This window comes from Chiloscyllium punctatum, chromosome 32 (assembly GCF_047496795.1).
Source record: "Chiloscyllium punctatum isolate Juve2018m chromosome 32, sChiPun1.3, whole genome shotgun sequence".
Classification (NCBI taxonomy): Eukaryota; Metazoa; Chordata; class Chondrichthyes; order Orectolobiformes; family Hemiscylliidae; genus Chiloscyllium; species Chiloscyllium punctatum.
The window spans coordinates 22,042,848-22,060,813 of record NC_092770.1 but is presented as its reverse complement, the minus strand read 5'-3'; the positions used below and the strand labels follow the sequence as shown (position 1 = coordinate 22,060,813).

General features: G+C 45.4%; 1 protein-coding gene across 2 annotated transcripts in view; it reads left to right on the top strand.

Moving 5' to 3' along the window:
* rassf3 (Ras association domain family member 3) overlaps positions 1 to 17,966 on the top strand; it is a 213,724-nt gene that overhangs the window by 177,669 nt on the left and 18,089 nt on the right. For both annotated transcript variants that reach the window (XM_072551884.1, XM_072551885.1), the window contains one exon: positions 14,977 to 15,084. In XM_072551884.1, coding sequence (XP_072407985.1) covers positions 14,977 to 15,084 — 108 coding nt within the window. The remainder of the gene's footprint in view (positions 1 to 14,976; positions 15,085 to 17,966) is intronic.

Genomic DNA, 17,966 nt, shown 5'->3' with positions numbered 1-17,966 from the left:
ACTCTCCCATAAGGTGAAAGAATTTGTTCACATCTACCACAACAGGGAGAAACTCAGCAAGTCTGGCAGCATCTGTGGAGAGAGAGAAAGCAGAGTTAACATTTCAGGTCCAGTGACCCTTTTTCAGAACAGCGTCTCTGCACCTCGCCTGTCAGTCTCCTCTGAATCTTATATGTTTTCATTCTGCTGAATTCCAGTGAGCGCAAGACCAACTTACTCAACCTTGCTTCATGAGAAAATCCTTCCCTACATGGGATCGACCTAGCCAGCTTTCTCATTGGCTTAATTTGCAACTGGTTTAACTTGCGTGGGAGGGAGATTGCAACAGCTGAATATCTTTGTGGAAACAGATGGCAAACCAGTTCAATGGGTTTCGAAGGAATCTAGGAGTTAAGCAATTGAGAGGTCTATTATGTCTCACAGGAAGAAAGGTTAGTTGGAAAATGGTCACCACACCTTTTCCTCATGCTGATTGCTGTGAGCTTTGTACCTCACGTGAAATACTAGAGGACAAGCAAGCAGTTTCTTAACTTCCTAACTCTGTCTCATGTTACACAACAGTGCAGGCTGGAAAATACCTGATCAATTGGTTACTGTCACAGATTGTGTGTTTTGGATGGTTCCTCCTCTTTGCAAACTCAAATCCAATCCCTTTAAGGCCGAGTGATTTGTGTTTTTAAAAACAACAATGAGAGGCAGTCGCTTCACATCACTGGGATCCTGTGTGTGTTTAAATTCATGGGACGCGTTTTGCTTTCAAGTGATCACAGTTATCAAAAAACCAAATTCTATTCAAAACACTTCCCAGCCAATAAAATGTTTTTGTCGGGTGATCACAACCATAAAAAAAACACAGGAGTCAATTTGCACACAGCAAGATCCCACAAATAGCAATGTGATAATGCATAGATGACTACTTTTAAAGTGATGTTGGTAAACATTGGTAAAGACACTAAGGTAAGCTTTCTACTCCTTTTTAAAAGACCTGTAGTACCATCCTTTTATCCTTTACATCAGCGGTGACATGGTTGGGCCTCCATGGAATATCTGGGCCTAAAGCTGGCATCTCTCATAATGCAGGAGAAAGTGAGGACTGCAGATGCTGGAGATCAGAATCGAGAGTGTGGTGATGAATTGGCACAGTTGGTCAGGTAACATCTGAGGAACAGGAGAATCGATGTTTCGGGCATAAGCCCACACAAAATGTTGATTCCCCTGCTCCTCAGATGCTGCCTGACCTGCTGTGCTTTTCCAGCATCTGTGGTAATGCAGCATTCTTTGTTTTTATTTGCAGATTTGTGTTTACAGATACATTCTAATATGTTCAAAAAGTACACAATCTGTAGGCAGTCAGTCCACGTGACATTTTATAAATTCCTTCTTTGGAAATAGAACCAGTCCGACTCAAGACTGGGATACAGACAGACTCTAATCTCACACCTTTAATGCATTGTCTGAGCTGAGATGTCACCTTTTTTTCATAAAACCTTAAGTTATCTTGGGGATATGACTTAAAAGTTTCGGGATTTACGTTTTAATGAATTGAAACCTGCATCCCCATTCTAAGTGATTAAAGACTATGCAGCATCAGTTATATCAACGAGGTAAAAACAATAACTGCAGATGCTGGAAAGCAAATACTGGATTAGTGGTGCTGGAAGAGCACAGCAGTTCAGGCAGCATCCAACGAGCAGCGAAATCGACGTTTCGGGCAAAAGCCCTTTATCAGGAATAAAGGCAGTGCTTCAGGCTCACTGCCTTTATTCCTGATGAAGGGCTTTTGCCCGAAACATCGATTTCGCTGCTCGTTGGATGCTGCCTGAACTGCTGTGCTCTTCCAGCACCACTAATCCAGCATCAGTTATATGATACTTCGATCTTTTATTACAAAATTCTGTGTCCTATGATCCTGCCCCCACTAGCTACCTGACAAAGGAGCAGTGCTCCGAAAGCTAGTGCTTCCAACTAAACCTGTTGGACTATAATCTGGTGTTGTGTGATTTTTAACTTTAGTTTTATCCATTCTTGAGATCTAGGCATCGCTGGCGGGACCAGCATTTATTGTCCATCTCTTACTGTCCCTGAAAAGGTGATGGTGAGCGGTCTGCTAATGTTTAAATACATTTCACATCCTTATAAGACCTGAAGAGCAGAAGTAGGCCATTCAGCCCATCAAATTTGCTCCGCCACTCAATGGGATCATGGCTCATCTGATAAGCTTCAACTTCACTTTCCTGCCTTCTGTTTAAATTTCTTCATTCCTTGCTATACCTTTCACTTGTTCCAGCCCTACAATCCTCAGATCTCTGCTCCAGTCCTGGCCTCTTGCACATCCTTCAGTGTTCCGCCACTGGCAGCTGTGTGGTTCGATCTAATTCTCTCCTGAAGTATTTTCCCAGTTTGTCTGCTTTCCCTGTTTTTGTTATAAGTTGTACCTTTATGAAATCTGCCGCTCCCACTATGCTTTTGAGTTATCTACCCTAATGTCTCTCCTTATGTAGGTAACTCTCCTTATATATGTAGCGCTCTATGTTCTTATGTCTAATAGTGCTCTTGTGAAGAGCGATCATTATAATTTTGTTTATTATTCATTTGTGGGACTTGGGCATCATTGGCTGGCCAGCATTGATAATCCATCCCTTGAGAAGGTGGTGTTGAGCTGCCTTCTTGAATCGCTGCAGTACACTTGCTGTGGGTTGACCCACAATGCTGGCAGGGAGGGAATTCCAGGATTTTGACCCAATGACTGTGAAGGAACGGCAGTATATTTCCAAGTCAGGATGGTGAGTGGCTTGGAGGGGAGCTTGCAGGTGGTGGTGTTCCCAAGTTCCTGCTGCCCTTGTCCTTCTAGTGGTCGTGGGTTTGCAAGGTTCTGTCTGAGGATCTTTGGTGAATTTCTGCAGTGCATCTTGTAGATATTGCTGCTACTGAGTGTCGGTGGTGTAGGGATTGAATGTTTGTATATGTGGTGCTAATCAAGCGGGTTGCTTTGTCCTGGATGGTGTCAATCCTCTTGAGTGCTGTTGGAGCTGCACCCACCCAGGCAAGTGGAGAGTATTCCATCACACTCCTGACTTGTGCCTTGTCAATGGTGGGTAGACTTTAGGGTGTCAGGAGGGGAGTTACTCAGCACAGTATCCCTAGTCTCTGACTTTGACTTGCTCTTGTAGCCACTGTGTTTATGTGGTGAGTCCAGTTGGGTTTCTAGTCAATGGTAACTCCACAAATGTTGACAGTGGGGGATTCATAATAGTAATACTGTTGAATGTCAAGGGGCGGTGGTGAGAGTTTCTTATTGGTGATGGTCATTGTCTGGCATATGTGCGGCGTGAATATTACTTGCCACTTGTTGGCCCAAACCTGGATATTGTCCAGATCTTGTTGCATTTGAGCATAGACTGCTTCAGTATCTGAGGAGATGCGAATGGTGCTGAACACTGTGCAGTCATTGGCGAACATCCCCACTTCTGACCTAATGACAGAGGGAAGGCCATTGATGAAGCAGCTGAAGGCCAAGGACTCGATGCTGGGGGACTGCTGCAGAGATGTCCTGGGGCTTTGATGACTGACCTTCCACAACCACAACCATCTTCCTTTGTGCCAGCTATGACTCTAACCAGCGGAGTGTTTGCCCCGATGCCCATTGATTCCGGTTTTGCCAGGGCTCCTTGATGCCATTATCAGTCAAATACATCTTTGATGTCAGGGGCAGTCACTCTCGCCTTGCCTCTGGAATTCGGCTCTTCTGTCCATGTTTGACCCAAGGCTGTAAGGAGATCAGGAACTGAGTGACCCTGGCGAAACCAAACTGGGTGTCACTGAACTCATTTGAAGATGGTGTATAAATGCTAGCCTTAAACTGTGGGATCTCTTCATGAACATTGCACCATAGCAGACTCTATGATCGATTGACATAGTTGTTGTAGTATTCTAAGGCCCTTTCAAAACTGTTATGAACCCATGAACCTCCCCTCACCATGTGATCAGTGAAAAAAAAATCCTTTAAATTAATGCAAACAATTTACTTTATTGAGTCATTTGCCTCTCTGGTTATTTTCACAAATGTATATAAATGGACTTGTTAGAATACATAGCTTTGAAACATATATGTCTATATATATATATAAGTAATGTATCTGTGGTATGTCAAGTCTTCTTGTTGGAACCAGCCAAGATGTCTGTCCAAAATAAGCTGCGATTTAAATAGAACTTGTTTAGAATCTTGGCTGTGGCTGCCAGGGACAACTTGACCATAAATGGTGTTCAAGAAGATGCAGTCAATGGTGTTAATACCATGATGCAATCAATCATACTTTTAAATGAATATTATCAAAGTTCCCCGACTTTTGGGCTAGCTGTTTTTATTAAGAGAAAGGAATCTGTCTTCACATAAAAACTAATACTGATGTAGGTGCTGCTGGACTGATTCCATTGTGCGTTTTCCTTGACGCATTTTGCATTTCTTTAATGCTGTTCTGTTCTTTGCACTATTTTGAGTCTGTGCAGCGTTTTACATTTTGTCTTAGACTGGACTCTAAATGGCTCATGTCAGTGGACTGGTACAGAAATTGAACAAATTGGGACTGGGATCTTGCCAGTGCCTGGAATCTGAGCTAAAGAAACATTGATCTGGATGACAGCCCAAAGTGTTGAGTTGGTATGATCTGCACTCTGCACTCCAGTTCTGATCTAAAACCAGCCTTCAAAGAGGCTGGGGCTGTTTTCCCTGGAGCGTCGGAGGCTGAGAGGTGACCTTATAGAGGGGCATGGATAGGATAAATAGACAAAGTCTTTTCCCTAGGGTGGGGGAGTCTAGAACGAGAGGGCATAGGTTTAGGGTGAAAGGGGAAATATATTAAAAAGACCTAAGGGGCAACTTTTTCACACAAGAGGGTGGTTTGTGTATGGAATAAGCTGCCAGAGGAAGTGGTGCAGGCTGGTACAATTGCAACATTTTAAAAGGCATCTGGATGGGTATATGAATAGGAAGGGTTTGGAGGGATACGGGCTGGGTGCTGGCAGGTGGGACCAGATGAGGTTAGGATATCTGGTCGGCATGGACGAGTTGGACTGAAGGGTCTGTTTCCATGCTGTACATCTCTATGACTTTAAGTGTCAAGTATACAAGATCGAAAGGATAGCTTCCTCCAGGTAAGGGAGAGTAATGTGTTGTCGTACTATCATATAAAATTTGCAGTTTCCTCCAGTCTCCAATCTGTTTTACAGTCTGATACATTGTGACAGGTAGAAGACAATTAACTTGCTGAAAACCACACTTTGGTTTGCCTGAGACGTGGTGGTCCACACCAAAGTGTTGTAGACTGGCACTTAGAGTCATAGAGTCATTCAACATGGAAACAGACCCTTCAGTCCAACCAGTCCATGCTGAACAGAATCCCAAACTAAACTAGTCCCACCTGCCTGCTCCTGGCCTACTTCCCTCCAAACCTTTCGTTTTCTTGTACTTATCCAAATGCCTTTTAAATGTTATGATTGTACCCACATCCACCACTTTCTCTGGAAGTTCATTCTACACATGTGTAAAAAAAAGTCCCATATCTTTTTTAAATCTTTCAACCTCTCACCTTAAAATCATGCCCTCTAGTCTTGAATTCTCCCACCCTAGGGGAAAGACATCTGCCATTCACCTTATCTATACCCCTTATTATTTTGTAAACCTCTATAAGGTTACCTCTCAACCTCCTACACTCCAGTGAAAAAAGCCCCAGCCTATCCGGCCTCTCTCTGTACCTCAAACCATCCATTCCTGGCAACATTCTGGTAAATTTCACCTGAACCCTCTATCCCTTAATAATATCCTTCCTATAACTGAGTGACCAGAACTGGATACAGTACTCCAGAAGAGACTGCACTGGTGTCTTGTACAATGCCAACATCATGTCCCAAATCTTGTACTCAAAGGTTTGAGCAAGAATGCTAAATGCCATCTTAATACTCTGCATATGTGATGCAAACTTCAAAGAATTAAAAATCACACAACACCAGGTTATAGTCCAACAGGTTTATTTGGAAGCACTGGCTTTCAGAGCATTGCTCCTTCATCAGGTGGTTGTGGAGAATAAGTTATTCTCCACAACCACCTGATGAAGGAGCAGCACTCCAAAAGCTAGTGCTTCCAATTCCACCTGTTGGACTATAACTTGGCGTTGTGTAATTTTTAACTTTGTACACCCCAGTCCAACACTGTTGTCTCCAAATCATGACTTTCAAAGAATTATGTATTTGAAAAGAACCTGGGGTGTAGGTGTCAGTGACTGGGCCAGTGTTTATCACCCATCTCTAGTTTGCCCTTGAGAAGGTGGTGGTGCGGTTCTTGAGGTGTAGGCACATTCACAGCCCTGTTGGAGATGGAGTTCCAGGATTTTGACCCCATGACAGTGAAGGAACAAGGATATAATGCCAAGTCAGGAAAGTGTGAGGCTATGGTTAAACTTGCAGATGCATCTACTGCCTTTGGGTTTTTATTTGGCAGAGGTGTTGGGTTTGGGAAGAGTCTAAAGAGTTTTGGTGAGTTGTTGTAATACATCCTGTAGATGGTGCACACTGCTGCCATTTTGCATCAGGATTGATGGGTGTGAATGTTAAAGATGTAGTGCCAAACAAGTGGGCTGCTTTGTCTCTAATGGAGTCGAGCTTCTTGTAGGAACTGCACTAATCCAGGAAAGTCGGGAGTACTCCATCACACTCCTGATGTAAGGCTTTTAGGTGGGGGAACAGGCTTTGGGGAGAGAAAGAGTGACAGGAGTGCTCGCCTCGACCTGTTCTTGAAGCCACTGTATTCAAATGGCTGGATTATATTCTGGGACTGAGGGCTAGATTACATTCCCTACAGTGTGGGAAACAGGCCCTTAGGCCCAATAAGTCACTCCGACCCTCTGAAGAGTATCCCACCCAGACACATTCCCCTCTGACTAATGCACCTAGCACTATGGGCAATTTAGCATGGCTAATTCACCTGACCTGCACACCTTTGGACCGTGGGAGGAAACCGGAGCACCCGGAGGAAACCCACGCAGACACAGGGAGAAGGTGCAAACTCCACACAGACAGTCGCCCAAGGCTGGAATCAAAGCTGGATCCCTGGCACTGTGAGGCAGCAGTGCTAACCACTGAGCCACTGTGCCTACTATGTGCTGAGGAGAAGTAACATTTGAGGCAGCCATCAGAAAGGCTCAGTGGGGAAAGAACGCTATCTATTAGTTATTCTATTGATGAGGCTGTACACTAGCTAAAACCTCTGGAGCTTTCTGTTGAATCATGCAAATGTTCACTGGAAATAGACTGAGTTAGCAACAAAATTCGTAGAAACTGATTTGGTTTGCACCTTCTATAAAAGTCAGCTTTGAATCACCATGCAATGTACACATAAATTTTCTGAACTAAACATCTTCTGGAAACAGCGTTACCATGCACCTTCTGTTGCATGTCATTAATGATGACATTATCCCTTGAGCTATATCATTCCTTTCCTAACAAGTTCCACAGCAACTGTGTCAAATATAAAAAAAATGTATAGAGCAGCGAAGCAATGCTGTCTGATGCCAAGAATGATGGGCCATCTGGCAGTGTGTTGAAAGCAGTAATTTAATCCCCTCTGACTTCACCCGAAACATTGGATTAAATTGCGGGTTGGAGTGAGTTTTATTTTCCTAAGTAACTCTGAACTGTGGCCTCACTTGCACTGCACCTGCTACATATTGTTAGTTATTATCGAAGAACATGTCTCCAGGTTTTGGGTGATATCGGGAGATCTTGAAGAGATAGAAAACCAGATAAAGCTGGTATTTTGTCTTTGCCACAGTGAAGAGACAGGCTTGGTTGATTTCTGGATGTTACTGAGGGTTAGTGTCTGACAGTGACTGTATGAAATGTAAGAACAATGTACTGTCAGACTTCACCGAACAAGAAAGGAGCTTGATGATAAATTGAAAGTTTGGATATTTTTTGTTTAGTGCTGAGATGTTTACCTATGTTTGGAGCAGGTGGGCCTCGAACCCAAACCTTCTAGCCTAGAGGGTAGGGACACTGCCACCCTGCCACAAGCATCCTTCCTGAAGTATGTGCAAATACAGCAGATGGTACTCGCCCCTGCCTCCAATTGATAGTTTGGACATGGGATGGGAATGGGAGCTGGGTGGCTTGCCAAGTCACCAATCAGCGTAGGGGGGAGCTGGCAACAGTGGGATAATCTCAGGGCTTTGAAGATGCCCAGAGTAATAGCATTGCAAGCGCTCATTCATCGTGCGTCTAGCTACCTGACCCAGGCACCATGAGGGGCCTTCATCAGTGTGAGAGCTTTAAAATCCCAGTGCTGTCCAATCTCAACACTCCAAAGGGGAGAGCCACTTAAAAACCACCACGGCTAAATTAACCAATTGGTAGGAATGGATTAGGAAATAGTATCCCTATAGGGCAGATAGAGGCCATTTGGCTTCTCAGGTTTTCACCAGCCCTCCGAGTTGCATTCCATCTGGACATCACCACTCTATACCCATAACTCCACATGGGGCTTTCAGCCCATGGCCAATTCACCGCCACCACTCTGCACCTCTTTAGACTGTGGGAGGAAACTGATGCAGACACAGACAGAATGTGCAAACTCTATACAGACAGTCACACAAGGCTAGAATTAAAGTCGGATCCCTGGCTGTGTGAGACAGCAGTACTAACCATTGAGCCAGTCCAGTCTAACTCCTTACATCAGGCTAAGCTTGTGGCGTAATTTATTCCAGTCACCGAGTCATTGAGATATACATCACGGAAACAGACCCTTCAGTCTAACTCATCTATGCTGGCCAGGTATCTTAAATTAATTTGGCCTCATTTGCCAGCATTTGCCTCATATCCCCCTAAACACGGTTGGTGTGTTGCCTCCTGGATGCCAGGGTCCGTGATGTCTCTGATCGTGTTTTTGGGATCCTTCGAGGGGAGGGAGAGCAGCCCCAAGTCGTGGTCCACATTGGCACCAACGACATAGGTCAGAAGAGAGATGGGGTCTTGAGGCAGAAATTCAGGGAGCTAGGATAGAAGCTTAGAGCTAGGACAAACAGAGTTGTTTTCTCTGGTTTGCTGCCCGTGCCACGTGCTAGTGAGGTGAGGAATAGGGAGAGAAAGGAGTTTGATACGTGGCTACAGGAATGGTGCAGGAGGGAGGGTTTTGGGTTTTGGATAATTGGAGCTCTTTCTGGAGTAGGTGGGACCTCAACAAGCAGGATGGTCTTCATCTAAACCAGAGGGGTACCAATATCCTGGGTGGGAAATTCGCTAAAGCTATTAAGGTGGATTTAAACTAATATAGCAGGGGGATGGGAACCAAAATTGTAGGACAGGTCCAGAAGAGGATGAGAGTAGGGAGTTCCCAAATCAAGTATCTGACACTGGCAAGCGAGAACCTGGTTTGAAGTGTGTGTACTTCAATGCAAGCAGTATCCGAAATAAAGTGGGTGAACTGGCACCATGGGTTGGTACCTGGGACTTCGATGTTGTGGCCATTACGGAGACATGGATAGAGCAAGGACAGGAATGGCTTTGCAGGTTCCGGGATTCAGATGTTTCAGTAAGAACAGAGAAGATGGTACAAGAGGGGGAGGTGTGGCATTGTTGATCAGGGACAATATTACAGTTGTAGAAAGGATGTTTGGGACTCGTTAACTGAGGTAGTATGGGCTGAGGTTAGAAACAGGAAAGGAGAATTCACCATGCTGGGAGTTTCCTATAGGCCTCCGAATTGTCCCAGAGATGTACAGGAAAGGATAGCAAAGATGATTCTCGATAGGAGTGAGAGAGGCAGGGTAGTTGTCACGGGGGACTTCAACTATCCAAATATTGACTGGGATCACGACAGTACGAGTACTATAGATGGGTCAGTTTTTGTCCAGTGTGTGCAGGAGGGCTTCCTGCCACAGTATGTAGACAGGCCAACAAGGGGCGAAGCCACTTTAGATTTAGTACTGGGTAACAAGCCTGGCCAGGTGTTAGATTTGGAAGTAGGTGAGCACTTTGGTGATAGCGATCACAATTCTGTCAGGTTTACTTCCGTGATGGAAAGGGATAGATGTACTCCACCGAGCAAGAGTTACAGCTAGGGGAAGGGAAATTACGATGCAATTAGGAAAGATTTAGGAAGCATAGAATGGGGAAGGAAACTGCAGGGGATGAGCACATTAAAAATGTGGAGCTTATTCAAGGAAAAGCTCCTGTGTGTCCTAGATAAGTATGTACCTGTCAGGCAGGGAGGAAGATATAGAACACGTGAGCCGTGGTTTACGAAGGAAGTGGAATCCTTGGTCAAGAAGAGAAAAACAGCTTATGTTCGGACGAAACGTGAAAACTCAGTTCGGGCGCTTGAGGGTTACAAGGAAGTCAGGAAAGACCTAAAAAGAGAGCTCAGAAGAGCCAGGAGGTGACATGAGAAGTTGTTGGTGGATAGGATCAGGGTTAACCCTAAGGCTTTCCATAGGTATGTCAGGAATAAAAGAATGACGAGAGTTAAATTAGGGCCAATCAAGGATAATAGTGGGAAGTTGTGTGTCGAGTCAGAGGAGATAGGGGAAGCACGAAATAAATATTTTTCAACAGTGTTCACTATAGAAAATGAAAATGTTGGCGAGTAAGATACAGAGATAGTTGCATCTAGACTAGAAGAGATGGAGGTTCACAAGGAAGAGGTATTAGAAATACTGCAGAATGCGAAAATAGACAAGTCCCCTGGGCCGGATGGGATCTAAGCTAGTTCCTCTGGGAAGCAAGGGAAGAGATTGCCAAGCCTTTGGCATTGATCTTCAAATCATCATTGTCTACAGGAATAGTACCTGAGGACTGGAGGACAGCAAATGTGGTTCCCTTGTTCAAAAAGGGTAGTAGAGACAACCCTGGTAATTACAGACCAGTGAGTCTCACTTCAGTTGTTGGGAAAGTGTTGGAAAAAGTTATAAGAGATAGGATTTATAACCATCTAGAAAAGAATAATCTGATCAGGGACAGTCAGCATGGTTTTGTGAAGGGTAGGTCGTGCCTAACGAATCTTATTGAGTTTTTTGACAAAGTGACCAAACAGGTAGATGAGAGTAAACAGGTTGATGTGGTGTATATGGATTTCAGCAAGGTGTTCGATATGGTTCCCCACAGTAGACTATTGTACAAAATGCAGAGGAATGGGATTGTGGGGGACGTTGCAGTTTGGATCAGTAATCGGCTTGCTGAAAGAAAACAGAGTTGTAGTTGATGGGATATGTTCATCTTGGTGTCCAGTTACTAACAGTGTACTGCAAGGGTCGGTGTTGGGTCCACTGCTGTTCTTCATTTTTATAAATGACCTGGAATAGGGCTTAGAAGGATGGGTTAGTAAATTTGCAGACGACACTAAGGTCGGTGCAGTTGTGGATAGTGACAAAGGATGTTGTCGGTTGCAGAGAGACATAGATAGGATGCAGAGCTGGACTGAGAGGTGGCAAATGGAGTTTAATGTGGACAAGTGTGAGGTGATACACTTTGGATGGAGTAATTGGAATGCAAAGTATTGGGCTAATGATAAGATTCTTGGGAGTGCAGATGAGCAGAGAGATCTCGGTGTCCATGTACACAGATCCCTGAAAGTTGCCACCCAGATTGACAGGGTTGTTAAGAAAGCATACAGTGTTTTGGCCTTCATTAATAGAGGGATTGGGTTCCGGAACCAGGAGGTTATGCTGCAGCTGTACAAAGCTCTGGTACGGCCACACTTGGAGTATTGTGTACAGTTCTGGTCACCGCATTATAAGATGGATGTGGAAGCTTTGGAAAGGGTATAGAGGAGATATACTAGGATGTTGCCACGTATGGAGGGAAGGTCTTACAAGGAAAGGCTGAGGGACTTGAGGCTGTTCTCGTTCGAGAGAAGAAGGTTGAGAGGTGATTTAATAGAGACATACAAGATAATCAGAGGGTTAGATAGGGTGGACAGGGAGAGCCTTTCTCCAAGTATGGGGACGGCAAACACGAGGGGACACAACTTTAAAGTGAGGGGAAATAGGTATAAGACAGATGTCAGAGGTAGTTTCTTTACTCAGAGAGTAGTAAGGGTATGGAATGCTTTGCCTGCAACGGTAGTAGATTAGCCAACGTCAAGTGCATTTAAGTCATCATTGGACAAGCATATGGATGTACATGGAATAGTGTAGGTTAGATAGGCTTCAGATTGGTATGACAGGTTGGTGTAATATCGAGGGCTGAAGGGCCTGTACTGCGCTGTAATGTTCTATGTTATATGTAAACCTTTCCTGTTTATGTATCCATCCAGATGCCTTTTAAATATTATAATGGCAGCAGCCTCCACCACCCCCTCCTCTCTTCCATACACGCACCACTCTCTGTGTGGCAAATGTTGACCCTCTGGTCCCTTTTAAATCTCCCCCCCCCATAGACTCCCCCTCACCTTAAAGCTCTGCCCTCTAGTTTGGACTCTGTTACCCTGGGGAAAAGACCTTGACTGTTCACCCTAATCATGTCCCTCACCTAGCTGTGTGAACATTGGCAACCGAATTGAGCATCTGTTCAAACGAGGCTTAGTTGATGGCACGAGTTGCTGGGAATCTATCTCCTCCGCCCCCATCTCATTCCCCCACCCCGAATCTCCTGTCCAATCCTGATACACCACAAGTCTCACCAGACTTCCATGGAACGTTTCATGCAAATACCTGCGTTATATTTGCTTATTTTGTTTCTGATTCCCAACCGCTCTCTTGGTACTCAACGTTGTCCCTTTGAGATCAAGGTCACATTTAGCAGCAGGAGGAGTGAACGTACCTCGGCCCATTAAAGGAATAAAATTATAAAAGTGAATTCTCATTTGAAGGCTCAGCAGTCTGCCTCGTGCCTTTGTCCTTCCACCACAGCCATTCCATGTGCTGCAAACATTTGCTGGTTCTGAGCCAGTTGACAAATGATGGCTGCAAGGGGCAGCAGTTTATTGAATGATCGTCTGGAATTTTGTGCAAGGGAAGAACAAGTCTGGGAACTGGTGAAAAGAGCCATTGTCAGGATTGGAGGGGAAAGGGCATGTTGGTCATGCTCATCTCCCAGTAAGTCAGCCATTAACCTATTTGTCTCTGATGCTCGGGAAGTCAGAATCGTATCTATTACTGGGAGTATCCATTGCCCTGTTGGATCTATATTTAACCAGCCCTCTTTAACGACTGGCAATGATATAAACTCACATGTGCCTAACTCTCATCTCACATGTACCCGACTTAGCACTTAATCAGAAGCACAGCCAGCCAGCTGCAATGTAACACTGGACTCCTTTCAAAGAGAAGGCATGTTATTGATCTTCCAGACGTGACTCGAGTTAGTATTTGTGCAGGAGCTAAAATGCGATCTCAATAATGTTACTTCAGGCTACTTCTAAAAATGTTTGCCATCTCAATGATTACCACAGACAGACAGCTGAACTGAAATATATAGTAAGAAATCACACTGGGGTTATGTTGGTTAGCTAAGCTGGTTTGCTGGTTAGAGTAAACACAACAGTGAGAGTTCAGTTCCTGGTGAAGGGCTTACGCCCGGAATGTTGATTCTCCTGCTCCTCAGATGCTGCCTGACCCGCTGTGCTTTTCCAGCACCACACTCTTGACTGGGTTGAGTTCCTGCCCAGCGGAGGTTACCATGAACGACTCTCCCCAATCTCTCCCCCTCGCCTGAGGCATGGTAACCCTCAGGTTAAACCACCACCAGCCATCTCCCCCTCCAGTGGGAGAGCGGTCCCATGGTCTGGTAGGACGATGGTCACCATAACTTCTAGAGTGGGTTTTACTCTGTATAGAATTCCCTGCTGTCCCTCTCCTAGGAGTGTATGATGGGGACAGTGTTGAGGGAGCATTACTCTTTTGGGGGGGGGGGGAGGGAACTGTACAGAGGCAGTTTTACTCTGTATTTAACCCTGTGCTGTCCATGTCCTGAGGGTGTTTGATGGGGACAGTGTAGGGGGAGCTTTATTCTGTGTCTAATCCCTTGCTGTCCCTCTCCTGGGTGTGTGTGTTTGATGGAAATAATGTAGAGGGAAATTTATTCTGTATCTAATCCCATTCCAGGCAGCATTTGATGAGGACAGTTTAGAGGGAGCTTTATTCTGTATCTAACCCTGTGCTGTCCCTATCCTGGGAGTGTTTGATGGAGGGAACTTTATTCTGTATCTAATCCTGTTCCTGAAAGTGTTTGATGAGGACAGTTTAGAGGGAGCTTTATTCTGTATCTAACCCTGTGCTGTGCCTATCCTGGGAGTGTTTGTTGGGACAGTATAGAGGAGGCTTTACTCTTTTGATGGGGAAAGTGTAGAGGGAGCTTTACTCAGTATTTAACCCCATGCTGTCTCTCTCTGAGGACCATATAATGGGATAATATAGAGGAGGTTAAAGAAAAATAAATGAAATCACCCCAATATTTAAAATTAATCAGAATTTGTAACATATGGCAAGTAACTAATGTTGAAAATCGGACACCATTTTCAATTAAAGGTAAAATAACTGTCGTCCTGCTCTTGCATTACAGAGATACAACAGGGGTGGGTAGTGAGGTTAACTTGAGGGTCACCGTGCCTCAGACATTACCACTATGTGACCATCTCCAGCTCAATATCCCCAACCTAGCAAGGAAGCTGCTGGATTGTTATAAAAACCTGCTGTTTTGACTAAAGCCTGTCAGGGAGGGGAATCTGCCTTCTCCTACCTCGCCTGGAACATGAGGGATGAAGGGCTCATGCTCGCAACATCGACTCTCCTGCTCCTCGGATGCTGCTTGACCAGCTGCGCTTTTCCAGCAACACACTGTTTGACTCTGGAACATGAGGGAGTCCAGGGAGTGTGGCCTTAGCTCACCCTGAGGTGGGTGACCAAAACGTGACGTTTCCTGAGTGTTCAGCTGGAATTGTCTGCTCTGTCTGCCCTTGAAGCCATTGTTCAAAACCTTTTCTTATTTTCACAGGATGTGGAAAAGGAAAGGGAGCCACAGAAAGTGCTTACAAAAGAAGAGATCCGACAGAAGATTGAATCCTATAACTCAAATGCAACAGACAAGTTAAAAATGACTCTGGTGAGTGAAAACCTCATTTTAATGTGATCTTGATTCTTACCTGGTCTATTTGCGACAAATATTGGCAAACACTGGAAGTCCATGATAATGTGGGTCAATACAGTGTATTGCAAGTTCATTGATGCCACTGAGATGTTGTGACTCCCAAAAGAATGATTTAAATCTTCATATTGCGAGTTAGAGTTGGAGAAAACAGGAGTTTTCTTATTAACGTGGTCCAGCTATAACATGGCCGTTACTCTTTAGTGGAGCAAATGCTGGAATTTGTACTGAAATCAAAAAATGCTGGAGATCACAGCAGGTCAGGCAGCATCCATGGAGAGAGAGCAAGCAAAGGGTGGCACGGTGGCTCAGTGGTTAGCACTGCTGCCTCACAGCACCAGGATCCCAGGTTCGATTCCAGCCTCGGGCGACTGTTTGTGTGGAGTTTGCACATTCTGCCCTGTGTCTGCGTGGGTTTCCTCCCACAGTCCAAAGATGTGCAGGTCAGGTGAATTGGCCATGCTAAATTGCCCATAGTGTTAGGTGCATTAGTCAGGGGGAAATGGATCTGGGTGGGTTACTATTTGGAGGGCTGGTTGGACCATAGGGCCTGTTTCCACACTGTAGGGAATCTAACCTAATGTTTTTCAGTCTGATGGAGAGCCATCTCGACTCGAAACGTTAGTTTGCTCTCTCTCCATGGATGCTGCCTGACCCGCTCGATCTCCAGCAATTTTTGTTTAGTTTTTGGATGCTCGTGTCCATGCTATTACAATCTCCCACGAGACATGAACTCAGCTTAGCCTCAGCTGAACAGGCACCCAAGTGGAATTAGTAGCTGAGTGCAACAACAACTTGCATTTATATAGGGCCCGAGACACACTAAACTGAAACGTCCCGAGGTGCTTGTCAGAATATAATCAATGAAACGTGGAGTTGGAGAGGTGAGCAAGAGCTTGTTTAAAGAGGTAGGTTTTATGGAGCAGCCGAAAATGGGAAGGAGCGATTTACTGAAGGAATGTCACAGCATTAAGGCCCAGACACCTGTAGATGGGGTGGCAGGGTGGCTCAATGGTTAGCACTGCTGCATTACAGCACCAGGGATCCGGGTTCAATTCCAGCCTCGGGTGAATGTCTGTGTGGAGTTTGCACATTCTCCCCGTGTCTGCGAGGGTTTCCTCCCACAATCCAAAGATGTGCAGGTTAGATGAATTGGCCATGCTAAATTGCCCATAGTGTTCAGGGATGTGTAGGTTGGGTGCATTAGTCAGGGGGTAAATGTGGAGTAGGGGAATGGTTCTGGGTGAGTTACTCTTCAGAGGGTCAGTGTGGACTTGTCAGGCTGAAGGGCCTGTTTTCACACTGTAGTGATTCTATGTGGATGCCTGACACTCCATTAGCAGCCCAGTTACCTGGGTGTTGAACATCTCCCTGTTGGTCGACAATGCCCTGTTCTTGGTACCTCTTCTCAAGGCTGGTCTTCTCGTTTCACAATGACTGAGGACAAATCCACATCCCCAGTTGAAAAAACAATGGAACTGGGTCATGTTTACTTATTTTTCCTTTGTAAATCGTCCAGACTTTGAGGTCAACAGTGAAGTAGCTGCCCCATTCAATACATCATCAGCTACTTGGAAGGTTTTCATGGCCGTTGAGTAGAAAGCTCCTCTGGTCTCTGATCCAATATGGCGTCATCCAGTGGCCATCTGTGGCATATCGAAGCAGACAAGCAATCATAACTTTTAACTCTGTTAAAAATCACACAACACCAGGTTATAGTCCAACAGGTTTAATTGGAAGCACACTAGCTTTCGGAGCGACGCTCCTTCATCAGGTGATTGTGGAGGGCTCAATCCTAACACAGAATTTATAGCAAAAATTTGCAGTGTGATGTAACTGAAATTATACGTTGAAAAATTGATTGTCTGTTAAGCCTTTCATCTGTTAGAATACAGTGATAGTTTCACTTCTTTCATGTGTAAATCACAAAACCTTTTTTTTAAAGTTGCATTCTCGCGTTAGCTGTTAACAATGGTGATAGCTAGACAATATGTTGAAGGTTTTGGATTAGTGGTGCTGGAAGAGCACAGCAGTTCAGGCAGCATCCAAGGAGCAGCAAAATCGATGTTTCAGGCAAAAGCCCTTCATCAGGAATAAAGGCAGAGAGCCTGAAGCGTGGAGAAATAAGCTAGAGGAGGGTGGGAGGGTGGGCGGGGGGGAGAAATTAGCATAGAGTACAGTAGATGAGTGGGGGAGGGGATGAAGGTGATAGGTCAGGGAGGAGGGTGTAGTGGATAGGTGGAAAAGAAGATAAGCAGGTAGGACAAGTCCGGACAAGTCATGAGGACAGTGCTGAGCTGGAAGTTTGGAACTAGGGTGAGGTGGGGGAAGGGGAAATGAGGAAACTGTTGAAGTCTACATTGATGCCCTGGGGTTGAAGTGTTCCGAGGCGGAAGATGAGGCGTTCTTCCTCCAGGCGTCTGGTGGTGAGGGAGCGGCGGTGAAGGAGGTCCAATGTCCTCGGAGGAGTGGGAGGGGGAGTTGAAATGTTGGGCCACGGGGCGGTGTGGTTGATTGGTGCGGGTGTCCCGGAGATGTTCCCTAAAGCGCTCTGCTAGGAGACGTCCAGTCTCCCCAATGTAGAGGAGACTGCATCGGGAGCAATGGTTGCAATAAATGATATTGGTGGATGTGCAGGTAAAACTTTGATGGATGTGGAAGGCTCCTTTAGGGCCTTGGATGGAGGTGAGGGAGGAGGTATGGGGGCAGGTTTTGCAGTTCCTGCGGTGGCAGGCTAAGTGCCAGGATGGGAGGGTGGGTTGTAGCGGGGGGCGTGGACCTGACCAGGTAGTCACGGAGGGAACAGTCTTTGCGGAAGGTGGAAAGGGGTGGGGAGGGAA